Here is a 17,149-nt window from a genome sequence, read left to right as displayed (position 1 = left end):
GAGGTGCCCCGGCCCCACGTAGGGTGTGCGGGCGTCCACAGGGCACTGGCCACCTCTTGCGCCAACGGTCGAAGGGCAGCGCCGTGTCGACACAAGCAAACGTCAGGCAAACAGACGACGGGCGTGCACAGCACAGGGCCGGCCTGTGGGACCAGGGGCCACGGGCCTCGAGCAGCAGCGGCTGCCACGGCGAAAGCCAGCTCGGCGCACAGACGGCAAGGAGGTGGGTCTGGGGGCAGCACACGCAGTGGGAGGGCCACAGCCTGGAACTGGCTCACCTGTCACTTCCGCCGCCGCAGGAACACCTCCCCAACCTGCCAGGCCCGAGCCACAAAGCAGTGCACGGGGCTGGGGTCACGAACGTGGGGGTGACAGAGAACAGACGTGGGCCCAGAAAGCTCGGCCGGGCACAGGTCCTTGCAGCTTGTCCGGCCCCAGCCTCCGAGCTGGGGGCCGGCCTCCCTGGAGCCCGCGGCTCCCCTGGCTGCCGATGCCAGGTGTGGCTGTGACCGCCCGCAGATGGTGGAGGGCTCTGGTGCTGGGGGCTGCGTCCTGCACACGAGGACAGACCCTACCTCCCGGAACAACAACAGACACGGGCTGCCGCCACCCAGCTGGGGAGAGCAAGGTGCAGAGAGGTCACCCCCGCAGGCCCAGGCATGTCCCCAGACACCAAGTCGCAACCAGCTGGCCCCTGTGACCGCGGAGCCAGGGGGAGGCCGGCGCACGCACACGGGACCTGGGCACCCGGTCGGTGACCCTGAAGTGCTGCCACTGGCCCCACCCGCACTCCTCACGAGCTTCTGGGTGACCAGCCAAGCTCCTTATGCCACCCACACCCAGGGGCTGGGCACACAGCTGAGCCCCTCCCGGGATGGTGGTTCCCACAGGCCCCTCACACGGGGCTCAGGGGTGAGTAAGGAGGGAAGGGCTGTACAACCGCCCATGGCACCGGGGTCCTCAGACCACCTGCCCCACCTGTGGCCGCAGCCGCCAGCAAGCCCACCAGCTTCAGCTTCCCTCCCCCAGCCGCCCCCAACCCGCCACCGTGCTTCAGCCCAGCAGCCCCACAGGAAGCCCATTTTCCACAAGAGACGGTTCCGCCAACATCTCACCATCCCTGCAGAAACCGAGTCAGGCCCGCGCCCCCGCGAGGCGTGTCCCAGCCGGGCCACATCAACAGGCAGCGGCGCCGGCCAGGTGCGGGACCAGCCTCGCACACCCCACGCAGACCGAGCGAGCGCCAAGTGGGCGAGGACCGGGGCGCGTGAAGGACAGTACGCTCCTGGGGGCGCACCCCGCCCCCTCCTCTTCTAGCCGTTTAGGGAGCAGAACTGCCAGCAAACCTCGACGAACTGCCAGCAAACCTCGACGACGAGCGGTTCTGCCTCAATGAGTCATTCAACGAATGTTTATTCCGGGCCCGGAACTGGGGGCCCCGCCGTGACCACCCCCCACAAAGCCGACAACACAACCACAAGCACACCCCCCCCCAAGGGCCGGGCCGCAACAGGGGCTCCCGGGGGAGCCCGACCGCGGGGCAGGCCTGACCGCGGCGGCGGCGGCCCACAGAGCCAAGCCGAGACTTCCTGAATTATCATCTGTAGCTGCAGCACCGAGAAGTCACAGCGCCCGGAGTCTCTCCAAGGCCCAACGGGTAGAACCAGAGAGGACGCCGAGGCCGAATCCCAGCGGGCATCCCAGCCCCAGCCAGCCTTGCCCCGAGGGAAGCAGCGCTGCCAGGGCCTGTCCTCCGGCCCCGAAAGAGGGGAGAGCCGGGCCGCTCCCCTCCTCCCCTCCGGGGGCTCCTGGTCCTCCTGGGGGGGCCCCCACCGGGGGATGGACTTCCCGGCCCCCTTCCGAGGTGGTGATGCGGCGATGTGGGGCCCAGCCTGCATCCCAAGGCCACCGTCTCGCGGGAGGGCGGCCGGCGGGTAGGAGGCAGGGCCCCGGGAAGAATGGAGCCTTCTCCTTCTCCCTCAGCTCACACAGACCTTAAGGAAATAATTCAGCCTCTGTATTTTGACTCAAAACAAAGAAACTTTTTAAAAACATTTCAGTTGAAACTTGCATAATTCTTCCAGTGGAGAAATCCTCTCCGACTTTCGCAATCCTTAGAAAGAGACACATTATTGCTGCTTGTGTAACAGTCTCCGGGCCACAGAGAGTCCGGCCGCCGGCCGCGGCCACCTCCCGTCTGGCCGGGGCGCAGGGCCCGGAAGCACCGCCTCCCCCAGGCCCTCCTGGCGCCCTGCTCGGCGGGTGGGGCTCCGGTCACACTCCCCAGACTTCCTCCTTGCGCCCTTGCCCGACATCCCCGCAGACAGACAGACAGACAGACGGTACCCAGACGGCTGCAAGGAAAGCTGGGAATCAAGAGCCCTCCTCTAGAGGCCCCGTGCCGACGAGGGACCCCGGGAGGCAGCTGGGACAGAGGCAAAGCCGCCCAATGGCCCCGCTGTCCCGAGGCAACGGGGGGCCCCACCCAGCTCAGAAGGGAGATCCTGCAGGTGGCAGGTGAGCATGGCTGCTCACCGCACACACACGGGAGGCGGCTCGGCCGACCACAGGGCGTGGGGCTGAAACCGTTCAGGAGCCTCGCCTCAGGGCATCCCTTGAGACGGCACCCACCTTCCCAACCAGGAAGTCGTCGCGGAACCCCTCAGAGACCCAAAGCACAGCAAGTGGCCCGAGAGGCAGCTGACTTCCCTCCACACCCGGCCCGACCCCAGGGCACCTGGGCACACGGCCCCCTCGCCCCCGCTGTTTAAGAGGGGGCACCCGAAGCATGTTGGCCCGAGTCCCTTCCAGCCTCTGGGCGCTCCCGATGCCACGCCTCCCCGGGGTCGGTTCAGCTTGAACACGCGACACGAACAGGCCAGGGCCCCCCCCAAAGCCGCAGCCACTCCCCACAAGATGCACGACACGGGCCTCTGCGCGCACAGCCGCGCCAGTCTCTGCTCTGAGGGAGCCCCGCTCTCCCTACAGGGCCGTCGTGGAAGCTCAGGCTGCACCCCTCGGGGGCCGTCAGCCAAGCAGCCCCAGGCAGACAGCAGGGGCAGTTCTACGACAAAGCCTCCCCGGAGAGCCCAGCGTTGGAAGGACGGGGGACAACGCGCGGCCACACGGTCTCCGCTCTGAGAACTGGGACCTCTGTGCCCCCAGAGGCCGCGGTCAGCAGCCAGCAGGACGGAGGGAGCTGGCGGCACCAACGCCCCCCAAACCGACAGCACTCCCCACGGTCAAGTGCAAAGGGCCTCAGCCGTGCAAAGAGCTCGTGGACAGAAGAGAAGGGGAGACGGTGCGGGAAAGGCCCCGGCCCCTCACCCCGCATCCCCGCCCCGCCTGGCGGCACTCGCCACCGGAACACCCCAAAACCGTCGGCAGCGGCCGCCACCTACCACAGCCCCCCTTTCCCACGTGAGAACACCGAGGCACAAAGAGATCAAGCCAGTGCCTCGAGGTCAGGGAGCCCGCGAGGCTGAGGGCAAGGCGCAGAGTGTCGCTGAGGACGGCCCCGCCTGCACGCAGGGGTTCCGGGCTCGAGGCTGGAGACCCATCCCTGCCCCCGGCCCTCGCTGGGGCGACCACAGGGACAGCCACCCCGCCGTGGTCAGGCCGCAGGCAGCGCAGAGCAAGCCTCGGTCGGGCCTCAGAGCCACGGGGCTCACGCCGCTGCTGATGGCAGAGGAGTCCCGGCCGGCAGGAGACCCGGGCCACCCCGAGGCCCCCAACACCGGGACCCCGAGGCCCGGCGAGCCGTGTCCCTGCTGAGAGAGGGCCCAGAACAGTCTTGGTTCCCTTCGGGCCTCGTTCTCAGTGGGACAAACATATTTAAATAAGCCAGAAAAGAGGCGGAAAAAAGTCAAAACAGACTCCATGAAGACCCGGGCGCGAGGAGCGGGCGGAGCGGGGCCCGAGCAGGCACTGGGAGGGAGGGTCTGTCTAGGCTGCTGCCTCCAGAACAACCCTGAGGCTGAGACCCCCGCCTCCTCCCGGGTGTCGCTGGCGGGTAGACAGGCAAGGGCACGGCCGGGCGCACCCCAAAGGGACCAGGCACCCCAGAATTCCCGGCTGCTCAGCCACAGGGCCAGGGCGGCGGGTCCCAAGACGGGGGGCGGGGGGGGGGAGCCAGGGAGCGGCCGGCCAGCAGCCGGGGCCTGGAGGAGGCCCGCGACCCTGGTCACCAAGGGCGGGGTGACACTGAGACCCGGAGACTCCAACCCCTTCCGATGACCCTGTCTTCATCGTCACCCGTGGCGTTTTTCTAAGCAGGAAACGAGGTTTCCGAGCAGCACTGCGGAGAGCAGCGGAGGAGGACGGGGCGCTGACCATCTGTTGAAATCACCAGCATGCTCCGGCCTCCCCTCCAGGCCACCAGCTTGGGCCAGGCCTTCCCTGAGCCTGCGGACACCAGGGCCCGGAAGGGCCTTCAGCGATGACAAAAAGCAGACCCCAGCAAGACAGTCCCAACCACCCAGGACCCAGACCAGGACCCAGACGGGCACACACCCTGCCGCAGTCCCAACCACCCGTGGACCCTCTGCTGTCCACTCTGGAGCAGAGGAACCCGCCACAGCCTTGCCCACCACAGGCTTAACCAGCCCGCCAGAACCCACCAGCGCCGGCAAGATGGCTGTCGAGGGAGCGGGCACCCCAGGCCCCGGGGAGCACCCATCACGCCACCCACAGCCAACAGCAGCCTGCACGACGGGCCTGGCCAGCCTGCTGAGATCTGCCGGCAGCCGTTCCCATGGGCACCCTCCCCCACCGAGCTGCCCACCCAGACCGGCTCCCCCACCCCGTGCCAACTCCACAGCCTGCAGACAGCTGCCACCTGGGCGCTGGCCTAGCCAAGGGCAGCACCACCACCAGATACACGGACGCACACGCGGTGGCCCCTCTGAGCGCGGGCAGCAGGCCCTTATTCCCTCCCCTCCTCCGCTCCCTGAGACTCTGACACTCCGCTGGAGAGGCGCCCAGAGAGAACTGGGGGGAGCATCTATTCACAGATTTGGAAAAAAAAAAGTTTGATGCAATAGCTGAATTAATTAGGCCTCCCAAGAATAGCTGAGCCAGTGCAGCATTCTGTGTGTGCAATTTAATAAGCCTGCATATTTCAAAGAAAAGTTGCAAATACTTGGGGCGGGGGGAAGACGCCATGAAAAGTTGGTGTCGACCCTGATGGAGGGCTGGGGCGCCTGGTGGCCCGGGAGCAGCCAGGCCGGATCACACAGACCCCCAGCCTGGCAAACAACAGCGCCTCGGCCAGCGGCCTCCCTGCTGCACCCTTCGGCGTTTCAGCGAGAAGGAAACAAGGAGATAAGGACATGTCCAAAACGAATCACAGGCCGGCGGCTACCCTGACACCCGGGGCCCTGGGTGCCCGCTGACCAGTCCCCAAGCCCTGTGCCAAGCAGCCCTCGCCCCCACACGGGGGACTCCACAATTCACTGCCTGCCAGGCCAGGGCAGACACAGAGAGCTGGAGTCGCCAAGTCTCGGCCCCCTGCCACCAGGGCCTGGACACCTGGCTTGGGCTTTGAGTCTGTCTCCCGAGACTTCAAGGCACAAACAGGCCCCGCCTGGCCAAGTTCTGCCTGCTGGGAAGTGCCAGGCACCCCGTGTGCGAGCCTGGGAGCTTGGGGGCCAGGGCAGTCCCCCTCGCGCATGGGGGCTGGACACTTGCTTTGGGCCCGAGGAAGGACTGGACTTGGAGCTCCAGCTTGGGCCCAGCCAGAACCACTTTCCCGGGGACTCGGGACAGAGAGTCCAAGGTCTGCAGCCTGCCCCTCCCGGCTGTCTGGGCAATGACCGTGGGCCTCAGCAAGGCTTCGCCCACCAAGCCTGCCCCAGGCTCCCCAGGGCTCCCAACCAGGCCAGCCTGGCTCAGGCTGGGAGTCAGACAGGAGGCTCTTCCTCCCGGGCTACCTGGCCCTCTAGGGGGACAAGGACACTCCCCTGCCCCCCCACCCCAGTCTCCTTAAAACAAAACAAAACAAAACACCGAGACGTGTGGAGGCGGAGGAAGCACAGGTCGCACCGCGCGCCCCAGCCCCTGCCCACAGCCACCACCCCCCCCCCCACCGCCGCCGCCCCCCCCCCAGGCGCGCCGCCGCCGCTCGCAGGACACTCACCCGGGGCGCCCGCCTCTTGTACTTGTTGCCGTAGTCGAACTTCTCCTTGACGTCGTCCAGGCATCTGCCGAGGCGCGCCTGCTCCTCCTTGCCGGTGTAGTCCTGGCTCAGCAGGATGTAGGCCCGCCAGTTGGCCGAGTCGAAGCCCCAGTGGCAGGTCCGGTTCTCCAGGGCCTTGTGCGAGTGCACCACGAACTTATGCGGTGGGTACAGGAGAGAGCAGTCCAGGCACTGGATGCAGGCGGCGCTCGGGCTGCTGTACAGCTCGGGGACCAGCAGTCCCTTGCACTTGCCGAAGCACTCGTGGTACACGCGCACGCTGCGCTCGCTGCGCTCCAGGCCCAGCGCCAGGCTGGCGGCCAGCTCCTGCTTGCAGGGCGGCGGGTAGGCGCCGCCGTAGAGCAGCGCGTTGCACAGGCGCTCGGCGTCCGTCTTGGTGATGAGCCCGCACGAGGGCGCCGAGAAGGGCAGGATGCCCATGACTTTGAGGATCTCCAGCTGGTCGGCCGTGCAGCGCGAGCAGTAGATGTGCAGCTCGTCGCACACCGAGTTGATCTGCTGCAGCGAGAAGTCGCGCAGCACCGAGTTGAGGATCTGCGGCAGACACAGGCGCTTCTCGCCGCCCACCACGAAGCACGAGATGGTCTCGCCCTCCAGCACGGTCTCGCAGCGCTCCGTGGAGCGGTCGGACGGCATGAAGAAGGGCCCGGGCAGCACGGGCGGCGGCGGCTGGATGGCGGGCAGGTGCAGCACCGGCGGAGGCTCGGCGGCCGCGGGCACCGGCGCCGGCACCGCGGCCGCGCCCGCCTCCTTGGCGCTCTCCTTCTTGTAGGCCTCCTGCGCCCAGCGCGCCGAGAAGGCGGCCGGGCCGCCCAGCGAGCTCATGGAGCTCAGGTGGAACTGCTCCAGCGTCTTCTGCAGCCCCGGGTGCGGCTGAAAGCCGCCCCGGCCGCCCGCCGCCGCCTCCATGGTGCGCTCCGGCTCCCCAGGCCGCTCCCGCTCCCGCGCGCCCGGGCCCCCGCGGCCCCCGCCGCCGCCGCCCCGCGCGCCCCGGCGGCGCCCCCGGCCCCGGCCCCGGCCGCCCCCCGCCACCGGCTCCCGGCCGATCACGGCCGCGGCCTCGGCCTCGCCCGGGGGCGCGAAGGGGAAGGCGGGCGGGGCGAAGGGGTCCCGCCGCTGCAGCCCGCCGCCGCCCGGGCCCGGCGCCACATCCACGCGCCCCGCGCCGCGCCCGCCGCCGCCCGGGCCCCCCGCGCGCCCCCCGCGCGCCCCCCGGGCCCTAGGCGCGGGGCATGCCCCAGCGCGCGCCGCCAACGCCAACGCCAACGCTCGCGGGCCCGGGGCTCGCGGGGGGCGCGCGGGCAGGTGCCGGCGCCGCGAGGCGCGAATCGCCGCGGCGGCCGAGGCCGAGGGGCCCGGGAGGAGCGGGGGCGCGGGCGCGGGGCCCGCCGGGCCGTCCTCGCGCGGCGCGCCGCCGCCGCCGCCCCGCTCCTCCCACCGCGCGGCGCCCGCCCGGCTCGTCCCGGCGGCGCTGGCCGGCCGCGTCGCGCCCGCCGCCGGCCTCCCGGCCCGGCCCGCGCCCACCCCGCCGCCCGCGCCCGGCTCCGCGGCCTGCCCGCCCGCCCGCGCGCGCGCGCGCGCGGCTTCCGGGGCGGCGGAGCGCCTGTGGCGGCGGCCTCAGACCGCGGCGGCGGCGGCGGCGCGGGGATCGGCGCACATCCTCCCGGCGGCTCGCTCCAGCTCGGACTGAGCGCCGGGCGCTGAGCTCACGCCGCCGCCCCGCCCCGCGCCCCGCCCCGCGCCGCGCCGCCGCCCCGCCCCGCGCGTCGTCTGGGGCCGCGCGTCCGCCTCAGCCGAGCGCCGGCCTGGAATGCGCCGGCCCCCCGACCCGGCTCTTCCAGGAACGCGCGCTCCCCCCGCCCACGCCCGGCGCTCGGCCGCGCTCGGCCGCGCTCGGGCCCGTCCGCCCGGGACTCGGCTCCGCTCGGCCCAGCCCGCCGGGGACTCGGGTCTGCTCGGCTCCGCTCGGCTCCGCTCGGCCGCAGCCGCCAGGGGTTCAGCGCTGTTCGGCGCCGATCGGCCCCACCCGCCGGAAGGCGGCTCCGCGGGGGCGACGGCGGCGCCCCAGGCCCCTCATCCGGCGGAGGCCGCTTCCTGCGCGGCCGCGAAGGCCCCCGGCCCGCCGCCCCGTCGCCACCAGAGCCCAGAAACCCACACGGGGCCCCCACCACAACCGCAGACCAGCTGAGGAGCGGACAGGACGGGCCGCGCGTCCTCCATCAACGCCGCGGTCCCCACGCACACGATGGGGACACCAGGCAAAATGATCCAAGTCGCACATAGTACAGGGACACCAAGCAACACGATGTGGGTTAGGAGTGCAGCACCCCGGAGACACACACCCCCCCCGCAGGAGACAGACCCCGTGCAGCCTGTCCTGGGGACCGACCGCCAAGGCATGACTGCTGGCAGGAAGGGCCACGCTGTGACCCCGCACCCGGGTCTCCCCACACAGCCAGCAGCCGCACCTCCTGCCAGCTCCAGTGCAGGACTGCTGCGCCACAGGACAGGGCTTGCCTCTGGGGGCTGTGTCCGCGTGGTCCTCCCAGGTCGCTGCGCAGCGCGTGTCCTCAGTACAGACTGGCCCTGCCCTAACCCCGCAGCGCCCAGGCCCAGAGAGCCATTTATACATCTGCAGGGCACCTAGGCCGAGACCCCACTGCCGTCCTTCCACACACTGGCTGTACTAGGGCAAGGGGCCAACCAGAAGGCGCCGGGTGGAACAGGCTGGAGGGGGGGCGCCCCCAGAGGAGGCAGCATCCAGCAGAGGCCTGGGGGCAGGGCACTCGGGGTCAGGAGGTAGGTTTAGGCTGTGCTCAACCTGAGGGCAGAAGGACACTCCAGCCCAACCCGGCAGTGGCACCTTTTCCTCCACGGGATGAGAGCACCCAAACTGGCCTGGGCACTGGGGGGCACATGGGGCACAGTGGGTGAGAAGGCCGCACCCACTTCAGCCTGTCACCTGCTGTTCCTGACTCCCCAGGGGAAGCTGGAGCTGGCCCCAACCCAGCTCTGCTCTGGGGGAGTGTCTGCTCCGGGCAGCCGACCGGGCATCTCCGCAGGCCTCAGTCACCTCTCGGGCACGGCCACGTGTCTGGATAGGCAGCTAGGATGGGCCGGTGACCCCACACCTGTACACCTGCAGACCCAGGCAGGCTCTGGGGCCCTTGAGATTCAGGGCGCAGTGCCCCACGTTTGAGGACCTGACTGCTCCCTGCCCGCCCTCACCTATGTCCTGGGGACTGTCCTTTCCACTGCTCACTCCAGTGCCCCAACACGAGAAAACTGGGGAAGGGGTGTTTTAAAAAACAAGAAAAAGGACTTCTCTACTTTCGGAGGCTGTTTTCTTGGCCACTGTACAGGCCAAAAATGTTTCTTTTGCACCTGGCTCGGTTCCTTCCACGTGGACCTGACTCCCATACTGCTCAGACAACCTGTAATCGGAAGAAGCTGGTTGGAGCACCAGAGGGCTGGAGGGAGGGTTTCCAGCCAAGCACACAATTCCTCCTGCTCTTTTGACCCGATGGGCACTCCCAGGAGGGCCCTGAGTCTGAGCCCCCCAGATGGGCAGTGGTTGGCTCACCGTGCTCCACCGGCCCCCAGCCCCGGCTTTGCTGGGCCCTGGGAAGGGGCCTTGGGCACGGGCCGACACTCCCAGAGCTTCAGAACCCAGACTGAAGCTGAATTGGGGTGCAGTGGGTGCAGCAGGGGACAGGTGAGGGGTGAAGGGCCTTGAGAAGCAGGGAGCACCCAAACTCATCTCTACGACTTCTCTGTCTCCGTAGACTCTGAGGTCTTCTTCCCCCAAAGATGCTGGAGTTTCCAGAGCAACAGAGCCCACCCCTTCCAGCAAGGGCCAGCCGTGCACAGAGTCAGCCAGGCCCTGTCTTCCCCGTGAGCGCAGCTGGAGGGGCTCCCACCTGCTCGCCCTCCTCCCTCCCATCCATCCCAGCAGCTGTCCTACCCCTCCCTCTGTCTCCTGCCACACCGGCAGGTTGGGGGTCCAGGCCACAGGTACAGCCGGTTGGGTGCCAGAGGCAGGAACCCGTGGCACCAGGCCCTCCCTCTCCAGCACTTGCCACGCTGATGGGTGTGGGCAGCTGGTCATGTCTGGGTTTGCTCGCAAGATAAGCACATGCTGTGGAGCTCGTCCCCTGCAGGCACAAGCCAGGTGCTGGGACCAGAGGGGAAAGAGACCAGGCTCTGCCCCACATGGCTTCCGTCTCCTACAGCAAAGGAGCCCAAGGGTTGCCCACCCAGCTGCAAGGGAGTGAGGTCATCCAGGTCCTGCAGAGGCCGCCAAGGGCTGGGCGCTGGCTTTGGAGCCAGCAGCACTCCAGGACCAGAGTGATGGGTGCCCCTTGCCTTGGGGGCAGCTCAGAGACCCAGCTGGAGAAATGGGCTGGGAAGCTCGGATCAGCGGGCCCTACTCAAGACCCCCAACAGACGGCTTCCCGGAGAAACAGCCCTGCCCTCCCTGGCTCCCACCTGCCCCCTGCGCCTACTTCTTGGGAAGAAAACCCCTGCTCTCAGACAAGCACAAACTGCCATTGTCAGGAAAGTGCCAGGATTCTGTTCTAAAACTTTAAATTTGAAAATAAAATTATTCGAGTAACATGAGCTTGATAAAATGCTAGAGAAGACTTTTGTCTTAGTTTGGGTTCTGCCAAAAGCAGACCTGAGACAAAGGCTTGAGGGCAAAGAGTTCGTTGGAGGGGTGTTTCCAGGACACAAAGTTGGGGTTGGAGGGAGGAAGGAAGGGGGGGCAGGACGCCCGGGTGTGTTACGACCCTGACATCCCGGGCTCCTGGGACTGGGTCCTGGGGCTTAGAGCCAACCCAGGGGGTGGGCCTGACGGAGGTCAGAGCCCAAGGAGGAGAGGAGAGGAGAAGAGACGTCCCGTCCTTGGGGCAGGAGATGGATCACGAGTGGGATGGCGCCGATAAGGAATCACTCTGCTGGTGGCAGTTCACGTCTCTTGCTGTTAGAGGTGGAAATTCAAAATATGAGGAGGGGTGAAAAAGCGATTAGAGTTGGCAATACCCGTGCGAACCCGGGAATTTTAAAGTTTATAAGCAAATAGCAAAACTACAGAAGTAGGTGCGGGTTTGTACAGACAGCCGTGTACTCCCTGGCTTTGCCCACTGAGACAGTGGGGGAGCGACACCCCAACAGCAGCAAGCACCCTGAGAACTTGCGTCTTGGCTTCTAAGTTCCACCTTCTACTGAAAGGAGCCAGAGTGCCCTGGAGAAGTGGCTGGTCGCGGGGCTGGGGAAAAGGGTGCAGGATGAGTTTCAAACATCTTACTGCGTCGGGACGTATGGAGAGCAGGGAAGGGATATGCAGGCGGCTTAAGGCAGAAGGGCCCCCAGCAAGTCAGAGATCATAATAGGTGCTGTGGGTTATAGCCACGGAATAAAGTAGAAAACTGCAGGCCCACGTGCATTTAACCATTTATTAAAATAAGCCTATCTGTGGAGTTCCTGCTGTGGTGCCATGGGTTAATGGTGCGAATGTAGCAGCTTGGGTCACTGTGGAGATGGGAGTTCAGTCCCCAGCCTGACACACTGGGTTTAGGATCCAGTGTTGCACAGCTGTGCAGTAGGTCATAGCTGCGGCTCAGGTTTGATCCCCGGCCTGGGAACTTACTGCAGGTGCGGCCGAAAAGAAAAAAAGTATTTGTAAGATGAAAGTTTGATGGGAAATGGGCTCTTTGCACAGTTCTACTGTTCCCCACGAGGCTTCTGTCAGCTGCTCAGGGAAAAGGAGTCCCCAGGGGAGACGCTGGCTGGTGCCACCAAAACCAGACCATCAAAGTGGACAACCCTGGAGTTCCCTGGTGGCTCGGTGGCATAAGGGTCTGCTGTCACTGCTATGGCTCACGTCACTGCTGTGGCCTGGGTTCAGTCCCTGGCCCAAGAACTTCTGTATGCCACGGACACTGCCAAAAAAGAAAAGTGGACCCCGTGGGGCATGGAACCTGCACAACGCTGCACCACCTGACAGGTGGGCTGGGCACTTCTGTGAGCCTCCTGCCACAGAGGACAACTGGCATCTGTCCCTGATGGCACCTCTGACAGCCACACAGAAGGACAGGCCGGGAGACTCCCAAGGCATCAGGGAAGGAATATTCCAGAACAATGGAGAGAAAGAGGCGCCAGCTCAGTGCAATGTGTGGTCCCGGCTGCATCTCGTGACTGCAAAGGATGTCATCAGAGCAACCGGAAAGCCTCGACGTGGTCTGGGGGCCAAGCAGCCGCCCTGCCCGGGTCGGGGTGTCATGGGCGTGTTAGGGCACCAGGTTACCAAGTCGCCATCGAGGGGTTTGCAGGGCATGTGTGGGGTGGCTCCTGCGCTATTCTTGCAACTTCTAAATTCTCTGTAGGCTTGAGATTGTTAGAAAACATGCAAAATTATTTGTGAGAAAGCTATGGGGAGGAGGTGGGAGTTCTCCAAGCTGCCCAGCAGAGTGGGCTCCAGCTGGAAGGCCTACCACAGGGCACGGCAGGGTGAGGCCTCGGGGCAGGGGCAGCAGCACGAACTGGGCTGGCAGAGGAGCTGGACCCCATCTCCAGCACAAACACCTGCCGCAGAATATAGGCCTGTGCTTTAAATGTTCTGTGGAAATGCAGAAGGAAGGGAGCTCCACAGAGCTGGAAACGAGGCCAGAAGGCAAGCCACTGTGGAGGGCAGGGTGGAGGTCGAGCAGCCTCTGTGGGGCTCGGAGCTGGCCTCACGCCCACTGAAGACCAGGAGTTAGGGCCAGAGTGGGACAGAGTGGAGGCCACAGGCCACTGTTAAATTGGAGCGTCCACCATAACACAAGCTGAGAAGGGGCTGGCCAGCCCAAGAAGGGGACTTCGGGATTCTGCCCAGCGGCCTGAGGGAGGAGCCCCGAGACCAGGCAGCCCAGAGCAGGCCAGGTGGGCAGAGGGTGCCCATGGAACATGGGAAGCCCTGGATGAGATCAGAGTCTGCCGGATGATGGGGGAGGTGTCAGCTACAGGCAGTGAGAAAACACCACACATGAAAAATAAAGCAAGGCAAACATAAACTCCAGGAAAAACAAAGAGGAGCTCCAAGCAGAGCTCACTGCTCGGCTCAGTGGTGGGCGGTTTTCACAGAGTTTTAGCAGCGTAACAGCAACCTGGCTCAACTGGGAAGAAGTGAGAGGAGAGAGTCTAAGGGGGAAGGGGGTGTGGGGCAGAGCCACCCCTGCGATGTCTCGCAACGTCTGAAATTTGTAAATGAAGAAAGAAGCAAGAGCACATAATTTAGAAAAGTGGAAGCGCTCCTGTTGTTGCTCAGTGGCCTAGAAACCCAACTAGTATCCACGAGGATGCGGGTTTTCTTTTTTTTTCTAACATTTTTGGGGTTGTACCCGCTGGCACGCAGAGGTCCCCAGGCTAGGGGTCGAATTGGAGCTGCGGCTGCCACCCTACGCCACAGCCACAGCAACACCGGATCCCAGCCGCGTCTGCGATCTACGCCACAGCTCATGGCAACGCCGGATCCTTAACCCACTGAGCGAGGCCAACTTCACGGGTGCTAGTCAGATGCTTTTCTGCTGGGCCACGACGGGAACTCCAAGGATGCAGGTTCGATCCCCAGCCTCACTCAGTGGGTTAAGGATCCTGTGTTGCCATGAGCTGTGGTGTAGGTCAGCAGATGAGGCTCGGATCTGGCGTTGCTGTGGCTGTGGTGTAGGCCGGTGGCTGCAGCTCCAATTCTACCCCTAGCCTGGGGACCTCCGTGTGCCACCAGTGTGGCTGTAAAAAGAAACAAAGAAAAAGAAAAAGAAGCAGCCAGAGCACATAATTTAGAAAAATGGAGAAAAACCAGACAAGAAAGAGCTCAGAGCATCAAGAGCGTGGGAGACCAGGCCCCGGGGCCCAGGCTCTGGTGCGGCACCGGCTCACTGCAGACCCGTCAAAAGAGTCCCAACCTTTTGGGTTCTCTTTGTTCTTTTCACCTACATATCTGACGTTCTCTGGTAAGAATTAAATCAAACACAACTCTAAACTAAAAATAAATACCAACAAAAAGATGAACTCACATTCCCACAAAAAAATGCCACTGATTGGGACCCTGAAGAACACACGTGGAGTTCCCATCGTGGCGCAGTGGTTAACGCATCGGACTGGGAACCATGAGGTTGCAGGTTTGGTCCCTGGCCTCGCTCAGTGGGTTAAGGATCCAGTGTTGCCGTGAGCTATGGTGTAGGTTGCAGACAAGGCTTGGATCCCACGTGGCTGTGGCTGTGGCTGTGGTGTCGGCCGGACGCTACAGCTCTGATTAGACCCCTAGCCTGGGAAACTCCATGCGCTGTGGGTGCGGCCCTAAAAGGGACAAAAAGACAAAAAAGAAAAAAAAAAGAACACACTTTGGGCGTTCCCATGTGACTCGGTGGTTAATGAATCTGACTAGCGTCCATGAGGACGGAGGCCCAATCCCTGGCCTCCCTCAGTGGGTTAAGGAGTAAGTGTTGCCATGAGCTGGGGTGTAGGTCACAGATGCAGCTTGGCTCTTACATGGCTGTGGCTGTGGCGTAGGCCAGCGGCTGCAGCTCCAATTCAACCCCTAGCCTGGGAACTTCTGTATGACACAGATGTGGCCCTAAAAAGGAAAACAAAAACAAAAACAAAAACAAAAAAACCCAAAAAAACACACTTTGAGGAGATTCTTCTGCGGTGCAGCAGATTAAGGATCTGGTGTTGTCACGGTAGTGGCTTGGGTTGTTCCAGGTTCAATCCCTAGCCCAGGAACTTCCAACCCCCCCCACCCCCGAAAACAATAAGAACACCCTTTGAAAAAGTCATCAATGAGGGGAGGAATCAAGATAGGAATCACAAGAAGTTGGGTTTTTTGCTTTTTTTTCAGGGCTGCACCCATGGCATATGGAGGTTCTCAGGCTAGGGGTCGAATCGGAGCTGCAGCCACCAGCCTACACCACAGTCACAGCAACGCAGGATCCGAGCCACGTCTGCGACCTACACCACAGCTCAGGGCAACGCTGGATCCTTAAGCCACTGAGCGAGGCCAGGGATCGAACCCGCAACCCCATGGTTCCTAGGCAGATGTGTTTCCGCTGCGCCACGACGGGAACTCCTGTTTTCAACTGAATGATGATGCACCCCTGCCGAGGTTTCGGGACACACCTATGTGGTACTTCGGTGTTTCTGGTCTTCAGTTTCTACGTCAGAGACGAGAAAGTGGCTTTTGCAAAGCGAGGGAGCTACGTGGCTTTCCAGAGAAGCTGCTTCACTCGGGCTGCCGACCTTCCCTGGGGCTTCTCCTGGGCCTCTGTCTCGCAGGGAGCCACCTTCCCCCACAGAACCTTCTGTGGGGCCAGCCTCGTGGTCCATGTGTAAGGACAGCTCATCGGGGGCCAAGGGTGTGTGCGCCTCACACTCAGGACGGGCCTGCAGGGGCGGGGGGGCTGGCAGTGCCTCGGGCCCTGGGCTGGGCTTTGGGTGGCCCTGCCTGGCACGGGAAAGGGGCCCACCCCTCACCTCCAGGGGGAGAGGGCCGCTCCTGCATGGCAGCAGGGCCTGGGCCGGAGCACACGTGGGTCCAGCATCCAGCACTCAGCCAGGACCTGCCTCACCAGTCAGCTGCGCAGAGGGGTGCTCCAGGGCCTGGGAGTCGCCATCGGCAGTGAGGGTGTGTCAGGCCCACCACTGCCAAGGGGGCTGCTCAGGTGGTGGCCTCACCCGGTGCCCCCAAGCTCTGCCCACCTCCCCCCACAGGTGGCACCTCCAAAGCCCTTGCCCCTGCCCAGAAGGCCTCTTGGACGTGAGGGGAGGGAAGAGTGGGCCCCTTTCCCGTCGTGCCAAGCAGATACACCCAAATGCCCACCTCGGAGCCCTAGGCACTGCCAGCCTCCTGCCTCCACAGCAGGCCTGGCCTCAGCTGCTGGACCAAAACAGATGTGGCGACCTCGAGGCCGCCCGGCCTCCGGGGGCCTGGCAGGGCGGGTGGGCAGTCAGGGAGCCAGATGGCTGCTCAGCCCCACGTCAAGGCCACACCCAGGGTGAGAGTGAGCCCAGCCCTGGCCCCAGGCCTTGGGCTGGGGAGGCCAGGCGGCTCTGGAAGCCTGTCCACTGGGGGAGGCCATACCGGCCTTGGGGGAATGGGCAGGAGTGAGGCGAGGAGCCCCAGGTCCGCCTGCCCAGGGGCCCGCGTACTGGGCTGGCTCTGGGGACGCGTCCTCAGCCTGGAGGGCACTCTGCGGAGAAGGCCCCGTCCCCACCCGCAGGACCCTGTCCCCTGAAGCGTCCTGTGCTGCTGCGGAGCAGGACGTGGCCAGGACACGCCCGGCCGATCACAGGGTTGCCGCCTCGCTCCCATGCCCTGCAGCCCTGAGGAGAGAGGGGAGCTGGGCCCTTTGAGGATCCCTGTGCTGTCCATTTGCCCCACAGACATGAGAGAGCCACTGGGTGGCATGAGGGACCCGATGGGGCGCAAAGGCTGGTCCTTGCCCGCAGGAAGTTTCCCACCAACACCTTCCAGAGGCCGCCCTCCGTGGGACTGCTGCTCACTGCAGGTGACGAGAGCAGGGCCTGGGCCCATGCTTGCGGTCACGTGTGGCACTGGGGGGCGGTGTCACCATCCCAGGTCTCAGCAAGGCACACCAAGCCTCGGGTGGCACAGGACCTGCCCAGGGCACCTAGTGGTCGGAGGGTGGGAGCTCAAATGAGACCCAACTACTAAAGGCAGGGTGTGGACAGGTGGCTTTGATGAGGCCGGGGTGCTCTGTGGGTCAGACCACAGGGGACCCCCCTGGGGGCGGGGCAACAAGGAGCGCCGCCTCCCGGACACACCCGCCTAGCCTCCCAGCCATCAGGGGAAGCCTGAGGTCCAGACACCCAGCCGGAGGGAGCCCCTCTTCCAGTCCCGTCCAGGGATGTCCGTCTCTCCCCACAGCCCGAGGACACGGCCCGGCCGGCCTC

At 64.8% G+C, this 17,149-nt stretch overlaps 1 protein-coding gene across 1 annotated transcript in view; it reads right to left on the bottom strand.

Moving 5' to 3' along the window:
* SKI (SKI proto-oncogene) overlaps window positions 1-7,762 on the bottom strand; it is a 54,928-nt gene extending 47,166 nt beyond the window's left edge. Inside the window, exon 1 of the mRNA XM_021095201.2 lies at window positions 6,137-7,762. Coding sequence (XP_020950860.1) covers window positions 6,137-7,105 — 969 coding nt within the window. The 5' untranslated portion in view covers window positions 7,106-7,762. The remainder of the gene's footprint in view (window positions 1-6,136) is intronic.
* Between the last annotated feature and the right edge of the window lie 9,387 nt (window positions 7,763-17,149).

This window comes from Sus scrofa, chromosome 6 (assembly GCF_054392235.1).
Source record: "Sus scrofa isolate SSC_HxYL_T2T_F1_AM1 chromosome 6, Sscrofa_HxYL_maternal_Yorkshire_Landrace_v2.0, whole genome shotgun sequence".
NCBI classification, from domain to species: Eukaryota; Metazoa; Chordata; class Mammalia; order Artiodactyla; family Suidae; genus Sus; species Sus scrofa.
Note: the sequence above shows the minus strand (reverse complement) of the source record. Positions and strands in the feature narration are given on the sequence as shown.